Raw genomic sequence first — 8,777 nt, forward strand, 5'->3', positions numbered from 1 at the left:
CGGTCTGAAGCGTGTGGCTATTATGTGGAGTTCAAAGCAGCCAGAAAACCCACGCTTTCTGCAGCTTGGAGAAGGGTGTGAGCTGGGCTGTGTTTCAGCCTCTGGGGGGAATGGCCCACGTCCCTCCTCGGTTTCCCTCTTTTGCCAGGGCTGTCTGAAAGCCACCCCAGGTCACGTGGCTGCTTCAGCCCTTGGGCTTTCCCCTCGTGCTCTTGGGACCCATTGAAGTCTTGGACCCACGTGGGTTGGTCCCAGAATAGGGTCGGTCCCATTCAAAGACTCACAGATCAACGGCCAGAAGCTCATTAAAATGGGATTCCATTCCTTACTTGTGCCCCTCAAAGATGTCCAAGGAGACCCAATTCATAGCCCTGGCAACCCTTCTCAGGCTCTGTTCTCTCCCAGCCCTCTCCAGCCTCGCACTCCAAGGCCCCCAGAGCCCTCAGCTCTGCTGCCAGCCCCGAGGCTTTCTCTCTCTCCCCACTTTATCCTTTAGATCAACTTAACCTTTCCCTTTGATTCTGTATCACCAGAAATCCCAGAACCAGAGGGGCAGAGAGAAACCCTCCTCAGAGGCTGTGGGGAATGGGGACCAGGGTAAAGTGCAGGAATGGGGCTGTGGTGACAGTTACAGGAGTTGGACCGGCAGGCTGGGGAGAAGGACTGTGACATTTGATCACATCCCAAGGACGCTTCATGCTGTGAATTAGAAGCGGCCACCGGCCCTCCTGCTCTTCAGGCAGAGGCTGAGCGGGCACTTGGCAGTCCGTTATGGGGGGTTCCTGTCCCGGGGTTGGACTCTTGGGGTCTGGGAGGCGTAGAGCAGCAGGGACACTGCTCCATAAGCGGCCACTGTTGTTATCACCCACACGTGGCCAGGCCTGAACGCACACCGGCCCTTTCCCTTCCTGCCTGGCTTCAGGGGGAAGGTGATGTCGGAGGGACATGCTCAGGGCGGGCTCCCAGGGTGGGACTCACGACCTCTTGTGTGTCGGCAGACGGGCACCACCCGGCAAGTGTCAGATCCAACCCGCCCAGGTGAAGGTCCGGAGCCGCCTCATCCACTTCGTGCCCAAAGAAGGTAAGTGTCCACCAAGCTGGGGACACAGTGGGAGTTCCTGCAGCCCACACCCGCTGCCCCTCTTCCAGATGTGGATGCTCCCAGCTGGGCCTGGATGCCCTTCCTTGGCCCCCATGCCCAGCCCTGGACCCCGTACACAGGAGATACTAGGAGTGGGTGGAACTGCTTAAACCCCCTTCCACTCATGCAGTGTCTGCCAGACCCAGGCCACGGTGGGTGGCTCCCAGGGGCTGCAGGCCTCACAACGAGCATGGCAAAGGGAGAAATAGCTGGTCCCAGGCAAGGTTCACTCAGAGTTCTCGGGAGGAACAGAGCAAGAAGGTATATCTATATGTGAGCAAGATTGGAATGAGTTATTCTAGGTGCAAGGGCACCTAGGGGAGCGTTTGGGCTGGGTCTGCTCTACGATGGTTCTGTTTTGACGAGCTTGGTGGGGAGAGAGGGGTACAAATCCTCATGAGCTGAGGGCCAGGCAAAGCCACAATGACCACCCATGGGATCTGGGGCCATCTGAAGAGGGTATGGCCCGAGGAGAGGGCTGTTCCACTGGGTCCAAGCTAGGTGGGAACAGAGAGAGAGCCAGTGTTGTCAGATCTTCCAGTTCTCAAGACAAGCAGACCATCCATCCATCCATCCATCCATCCATCCATCCACCACATATATGTGCTTCATACTGGGGCTGTAATGCTGAGCAAGCAGATATGGTCCCTGCCTTCTTGGGTTGTTATTGTACACTCTCCCGATTTGAAAATATTGGCACCTAGTTCACAATTTTCAAAACCGCCCCGTGGGCCAAAGGAAATACTTCAGTGGACTGAGTGTGCCCAGCAGGGCTCCAGCTGGCAGACTGGGGTGGGGGGCAGGAAGAGGGGGAGATTGGGTGGGGGGGGTACCCGGCCCTGAGGAAGGGGTGCCCCGCCAGGAAGAGGAAGGCTGGGGAAGCTGGGTGTTTGGGGAATTTGCTTCCAGCTGCAGTTGGTCTGGGGCCTTGGCAGAGTTTTCCATTCACTCATTCAGCAGTTTCTGCATTTCTGTTAGTTACCCGCTCTGTGCTGGATGCTGGGGCCACAGAAGAAGTCAGACTAGGCCCGGTCTTGGCTGGGGCAGACAGAGGGGTCACTTAGTGTCCCAGGCCCCGTGACAGAAGTTGTGCTGGGCGCCATGGGGACCCAGAGCAGTGCAGAGCTGGGGGTGGAGGGGGCGGGTTGGGAAGGTCCTGGAGGCTGAGGGTTGAGCCTGGATGGAGAGGAAAGTGCATTGCAGAGCTCGGGGAAGGGCAGCCTAGGCAGTGAAGGCAGCCGGAGAAGCAAGAGCCCTGGGAGCTGGAAGTCCTTCCCTGCGGGTGGAGTGGGGGCCAGGGTGCAGGTTGGGGGAGCGTCTGGCCCATGTTCGGCCCCAGCCTGCACCTGGTCTTTTATCCAGGCCCTTTCTCAGCCCGCATCTCAGTGGTTTTCCAAGTGAGACTGGCCGGTGGCCCCGGGATCCCTGCCCATAGTAACCGAGCAGTTTGGGGTTTCCACCTCCCCTGAGGGAGGCAGTGCCTGGCAGAGTGTCTGATGTGGAGTGACGTTTAGCCCTATGGCTGACCTGGGCCAAGCGTGAGGGCCATGTCCTACAGGGACAAAGGGAATCACCCACCGCAGCTCCCCGACACCTAATGAGTCCAGGTCCCAGTGGAGGGGTCAATGGGCGGGGGTCAGTGTGGACCACAGCCCCACACCTAGAGAGCTCCTAACCAGCCCCCCTGTGATGGGCAGGGGGACCAGCAGCCTTGGGAGCCTGGAGGGGAGGGCTTCACCTGAGCAGAGGGGCCCCGGGCAGGTTGGTTCCCATCCTGCGGGCCTGCCCTCCACCCACTGCAGTTTCCACCCCCCCGTTCCCCCCACCATCAGCTGTCCTCAGCTTCCTCACCCTTAAACCAGAGATTGGAGCCAGAAAGCGTCATTTGCTCAGAGAAGCTCTCCCAGACACTCCTTCCCTGCCACTGCGCTCAGGAATTCACAATGTGAGGGTCCTTCCCCTGCCAGACAGGGGACTCCCAGAAGGGGAGGAGGGATGGGGGTGGGGAGAGGCCCAGCAGCAGAGGCACGAAGCAGCTACCAGCAAGGGTGTGCAGAAGGGCTGCAGAAGCACGGGGCATTCAGCTCCAGGTGGGCATCTTGTGGGGCCAGGGTGACCCAAGAAGCACGCTTGGGGCACCTCATCCTCAGGGTCTGAGTAGAGGGCAGAACGAGGACATCTTTCCCTGGGGTCTGCATTCTGGGGTGAAGAGCCGGGGTGGGGTGGGGTCGCGTGGGCTGGGCTGGGGCGGCCGGGGTCCTTCCGAACACAGCCTCTTCCTCTGCGCAGAGTTCATCCGGACGACGGAGAGCACCCCGCGGCCCACGGCGCCCGCGCCCACCAAGGCTCCCCGCCGCAGCCGCCCCACGACCGCTCCGCTCGCGCCCACCCTGCGGCCGTCACGACCCACCCCGCGGCCCGGGCGCCGTCGGGGCGGCGGGCGGCGGCGGGGACGGCTGGGCACCAAGGTCCCCGAGCCCTCGAACGGCGCCGTGCGCCTGGTGCGACCCGCGGGCCTGAGTCCAGGCCGCGGGCGCGTGGAGGTGTTCGCGGGCGGACGCTGGGGCACTGTGTGCGATGACTCCTGGGACACCAAGGGCGCTGCCGTCGTGTGCCGCCAGCTGGGCTTCGCGTACGCCGTGCGGGCCGCCAAGCGTGCCGAGTTCGGCGAGGGTCACACGCTGCCCATCCTGCTGGACGACGTGCGCTGCACAGGCAGTGAACGCAACCTGCTGGAGTGCACGCACGCCGGCCTGGGTTCCCACAACTGCGACCACCAGGAGGACGCCGGCGTCGTGTGCAGCCGCGAGGACCCCCATCTGTAGGCGAGCATCGTCTGTCTGTCTGGCCGGCCTGGCTGTCCATCGTGCGTCCGGAGCCCGTCCACCGTGTGCGCGCCTGGTGCGTGCGCCCGAGTCCGAGGGTGGAGGGGAACGTGGCGGGTGGCCTAGGGGTGGCCCGTCTGTAATGCTGTCCTGTGGATGCGTATGTGGTGCGAGCAGTGCACGCGTGTTCTGTGTGTGTTCCTGCCCACGTGTCTTTGAAACACGCAGCCGCAGTACGTGTTGGGATCCGTGTGGCCCCCCGTGGGTGTGTCGTTGCAGCCTGAGGTGTTCTTTGCTTACTTCCAAGCATCTCAAGCAGCAGCAGGAACACAGCCTGGTAGAACCCTAAGCACTGAGGGCAGCTGCCCTTTAAGGGCGGACATGCCCTCGCTGCACTAACAGAGGCACAGCCGGTGGGTGGAGGGTGGGGACCGGGCCTGCCCTGCCCACGGTGGGGAGTGGAAGTCCCCAGACCAGCTGGAGCACGGCTGGAGGAACGTGGCCCAGAGGGCATGGACCCGTGGCCTGGCAGTCAGAGTTGCTGAAGAGAACACGAAGGCATCTAGTAGGGCCAAGGGAAGTCATCAGACTGATGGGTCCAGGGTGACCCCTGGGCTGCAGCTGCCCCAGCGAGGGTCAGGCTGCCTAGGAGGAAGCGAGTGCCGGGGTGGGCTGGCAGGGGGCACTCGATGACTTCCGGGAGGAGCCTTCCGGGCCCCAGCATCACGCCGGACCCAGCCACTCCAAGCACCGCGGTCGCTGGTGAGGCTTCAGACTTCTCCACTTTCAAGCCTGTGCCAGGGCCACCTCTGCCATCTCCATTCCCCACCCACCCTGCTCAGTGAAATCCCAGGGAACCCTCTGCCTCCTCAGCCCAACCCCGGGGGCCGACCGGGCTATGGACCCAGTGAGACCAGTGATGCTCTGTCACCCAGTGCCATGCCAACAGCGTGACTGTTTACAAACCCCCTACCTGCCTCTTTTCTCTGACTCACACCTGCCTGGAAGCTGAGGGAGGGGGTGGGAGAAGGGGGCTGGGCCTGCAGCCTCTGTCCTGCTCACAGGTGGAAGTTCCTTTGCCCACTAAGGGCCTCAGCCTTGGCTCATGCCAGGCCGGTCAAGGGGCATCAAGTATGGCTGGGCTCAGCCTCTGATAGGGGGCCAGGGAGGGGAAGCAAATAGATGGTCACCGGGCAGTGAGGACCGGATATAGCCCGTGTCGGGGGAGTGGGGGAGGGCTCTGGGTGGGGCATCCCAACCCAACCTGGGTGTTGTCCTAGGACCTGAGCTGGCACTAGGGGTGGTGTGCCTGGCAGAGGAAATGGTGCAGGCAGAGCCTGTCGGGGTCTCCCAGCTGCTCGCTGAAGCTGAGTGTGGAGTATGAGGCTGCAGAAAAAAACTTTAGGGTCGCCCTCTCGAACTCCCCCCTACCTCTGCCCTAAGTGGGGTGGGCGAGGGACCCAGACCCTTGTGGCTCCTCTAACCCTGCCGAGCCCCGCGTGGAAACCACAATTAACCCTGCCGCTGAGTGTGGCCTGTGTGCTGGGCACCGTCGTTAAGAACGGTGCAGCGTACCTGAAGCCATTCAATCCCCACAACAGCCCTCTTCCTCCCCTTTTACAGATGAGGAAACTGAGGTGCACAGAGCTCAGATATCTTAGTTGAGATCACCCAGCCAGGGAGGGGGAAGCCAAATTTGAACACGAGCTGGCTAGCCCTAGCACCCGCCAGGTGTAGAACCACTGAACCCCCTGGCTGTACCCGCAGAAAGTCTCAGCATGGCCCAGGGCCCCTGCCTGCTGTAGGCTGCCAGCCTTGCTGGGAAATAGCTGATGGAGACCCCCCCGTGGGCCCCTTCTGCCAAGCAGGTGGCTGTGCCGCCTCCCACTGCCCAGGGGTGGTTGACCGGGCATCTTCGCAGGTCGCTGGGACATCCTGAAGTGTTAGGAGCTGGGAGGGCCCGTGGTAACCATCCAGGCCAAACTCCTCACTGTGCTGATGGGGAAATGAACCCGGGAGGCTGAGTGTCCCAGGCCTTTGGTCAGATGGGGCCGAGCTAAGACTAGAGCCCAGGGAAGGCGGGGTGGCCCTCGGGGCCCTCAGAGCAGGGCAGCACCATGGCCCTGCTCAGCGGAAGGACTAGGGCTGTTGGCCCCTCTGGCTTGGAGGTGGAGTATGGCTTTCAGCAGCCTCTGCCTCCTCTTCCTAGGTCTCCTCTGTGCTCTTCCCTGCCCCTCTCCACCCTGTGGAGCCCCCTTCCTCAGTTCAAGGCCTGGAGGACATGACGCCACAAGGCGGGGCCTGGGAGGTGGGCGCCTCCCACTGCACCTCAGCACCCACAGCCTGGGGCCACCATGTGGGGCCCGTGGCACTTTCCCCAAGTGTCAAGGGGGAGTGGTCCGGCCCTCCGCTGGGCCCTGAGTGTCACTGTTGTTTGTTGGGGCAAGTGGGGGAGGTCCCAGGCCCCATCACTCCTCTGGGCAGTGCTGGCCTTGGCCCATCAGTGTTACAGGAAGGGTGCTCCCCGTCCCATCACCCCTCAGGCTCCAAATAAGGCTGAGGCTGCAGCCTGACTCCTGAGGAGGAGGCTCACAGAGACACACTGCTCTTTTACTAGTAATAATAAGGGCAGGTGGCTGACATCGGCTGAGCACTTACTGTGCCAGGCACTGTTCTAAAGGCTTTACATATTAGTCACTCTTTAATCCTTGTATTAACTCTACGAGGTAGGTGCTAGGGTCACCATCCCACCCATTTTACAGATGTGGAAGCTGAGGCCCAGAGGGCCTTAGTTACTTGTCAAATGTCACACAGCCAATATTAGAAACCAGGCAGCCTGGCTCTGGAGCCCCAGCTGTGGGCTGTCACGCTGTGCTACCTCAAGAGCACTGAATTCAGCGTCCCCCTCGTTGGGCCCCATCATTGTGCAGATGGGGACACAGGCCCGGGGGGGGGCAGGGTTAGGCGCAGACTCCCTGTGCAGTGCTCCTTTCACTCCACCACCAGCCTCGGCAAGCCAAGGGAGCAGTCACAAGTGACTGTCCCCAGGGACGTTGATCCTGCCTCTGAGTCCTCTAAAGTCTCCGGGGATGGAGGCTAGTCTGGGCCAAGGCTCCCCCTGCTCCCTATAGGCCTCTGCCCTCACTGCCTCTAATCTGGCCTCCAGTCAGCAGCTAGAGTGATCTCTCAGAACCTGCCCAGAGAGGGACTGCCTCTGCCCAGCGTCACACAGCTTAGTTCTGGAGCCCGTGGAGCCACCGCTGCAGGGATGTCCCAGGTGTGGCCCAGCACCCAGGACTGCATCCATGGTGTCAGCCTCAGGTAACAACACTCCAGGTCTCTGGCTGGGCCTCATTTGTTCCCTGTTCACCTGCATCCCTCTGGCAAGCCTCAACTGGTCTGGGCCCTAGGTGGCCACCTTTCTCCTCTGATGACAGGAAAGGCCCACTGTCCCTGGCAGCCCTGACAGCTTCAGTCAGTGGCTGAAGGCAACCAAGCTAGGGAGCAACCTTCAGCTCCCCAAGGCATTCCTGTGTTTACACTTTGCAAATGCTTGGCTGGGAGACAATGCCTGGGATGTTAGGGTTCCAGCCTTGACTGTGTGACCTTGGCAAGGTCACTTAACCTCTCTGAGCCTCATTGGAAAACAGAAGTAACCAGCAGGATTATTGGAAGAAAAATGAGGTAACGTTTACAAACATGCCCAGGACGTTCCGTATTGTTCCTGGACAGAAAGCTCAGTAGCAGGCTGTTGGCGCCCACACTGGCAGCTGCCAACTGCACAAGACAGGGTGGGAGGGGCATGCCAGGTAGAGGGACCAGCATGAGAATGACCCAGGGACAAATCCTCAAAATGGGAGGAAGATGAGCCCCTTCAGCTAACATGTAGAACCCACATCTTCTTGTGGGGGCATCTGTCCTCTGGTCCCGCTGCTAAAAACTAGCCTTTATTGATCACTTACTATATGCCAGATGCCTCAGATATGCAGAATCATTTAATCCTCACAACTACCCCATTAGGCACCCCTGACACTGCGGACAAAAAAAAGTTGCCTGCCATCCTGGTAAACGATGAATGTTGCCCGCCATCAAGCCATCAGCCACTGTAGCCACCCCCTACGATGTGCCCTGAGGGGAATTCAAGATGGAGAAAAACTGGATACTGGCCCTGATAGTTAAGATGCATGTCTAAGGAATAATTTCAATGAGCCCAGACTCTTACATCTTCAGCACTAAAATCATTAACTTGAGATATCTGGTTTTTGTGATTAGCAGTAATCTTTTGATGTTTGACTACATGTTTTTTATTTTCAGCAAAAACTCCTATAAATGTATCCTGGCTCCACCCTGACCTCTTTGGAACAGTTCCCGAGCTATCTGAGAGGCTGTCTCCCAGGCTATAGTCCTCAGCAATGTCCCCAAATAAAACATAACTCCCAGCTTTTAGGTTGTACATTTTTTTTCAGTCAACAACTCCTTTCCAGATGATCTCCAAGTTGGCTACGTGACTGGGTCCCTTATTCAGAGGGGGAGTTAGCTCTGAAGCAAGGAGCCTGATCTTTCTCTTTCCCTGGGTTACTGTGCCCGTGCCCTGCCAGGCCACTCAAGTGAGGGCAGCCACTTCAGAGCCATCTCTTCTGCCTGCATCTCCCTCAATGATTCCTCCTAGGAAACCACTTCCTGTATGGAAGCCATGTGGCCAATAGCTACCACAGTGGCTAGCATTTGTCCACACCTTCCCAGCGAAGGGCCAGGTGGTTGGCCACATGCTTCCAGGCAGCTCCCTCTGCTGGGGGCTTGCAATGCTGCCT

The 8,777-nt window shown here is 59.8% G+C and overlaps 1 protein-coding gene across 4 annotated transcripts in view; it reads left to right on the plus strand.

Moving 5' to 3' along the window:
• HHIPL1 (HHIP like 1) overlaps window positions 1-8,319 on the plus strand; it is a 28,872-nt gene extending 20,553 nt beyond the window's left edge. The window contains exons 8-11 of one of the 4 annotated variants that reach the window (XR_005018842.1): window positions 999-1,081; window positions 3,431-4,042; window positions 7,133-7,287; window positions 8,281-8,319. Coding sequence is in view for 1 of the 4 variants with exons in the window: in XM_036844236.1 (XP_036700131.1) it covers window positions 999-1,081; window positions 3,431-3,966 (619 nt within the window). In the remaining 3 variants the exon portion in view is untranslated. Of the gene's footprint in view, window positions 1-998; window positions 1,082-3,430; window positions 4,999-7,132; window positions 8,196-8,280 lie in introns of those variants that run through there. The other 3 variants (XR_005018843.1, XR_005018841.1, XM_036844236.1) reach the window with 3 other exon arrangements.
• The last annotated feature ends 458 nt before the right edge of the window (window positions 8,320-8,777 follow it).

The sequence above is a fragment of the Balaenoptera musculus genome, chromosome 2 (genome assembly GCF_009873245.2).
Source record: "Balaenoptera musculus isolate JJ_BM4_2016_0621 chromosome 2, mBalMus1.pri.v3, whole genome shotgun sequence".
In the NCBI taxonomy this organism is placed as follows: Eukaryota; Metazoa; Chordata; class Mammalia; order Artiodactyla; family Balaenopteridae; genus Balaenoptera; species Balaenoptera musculus.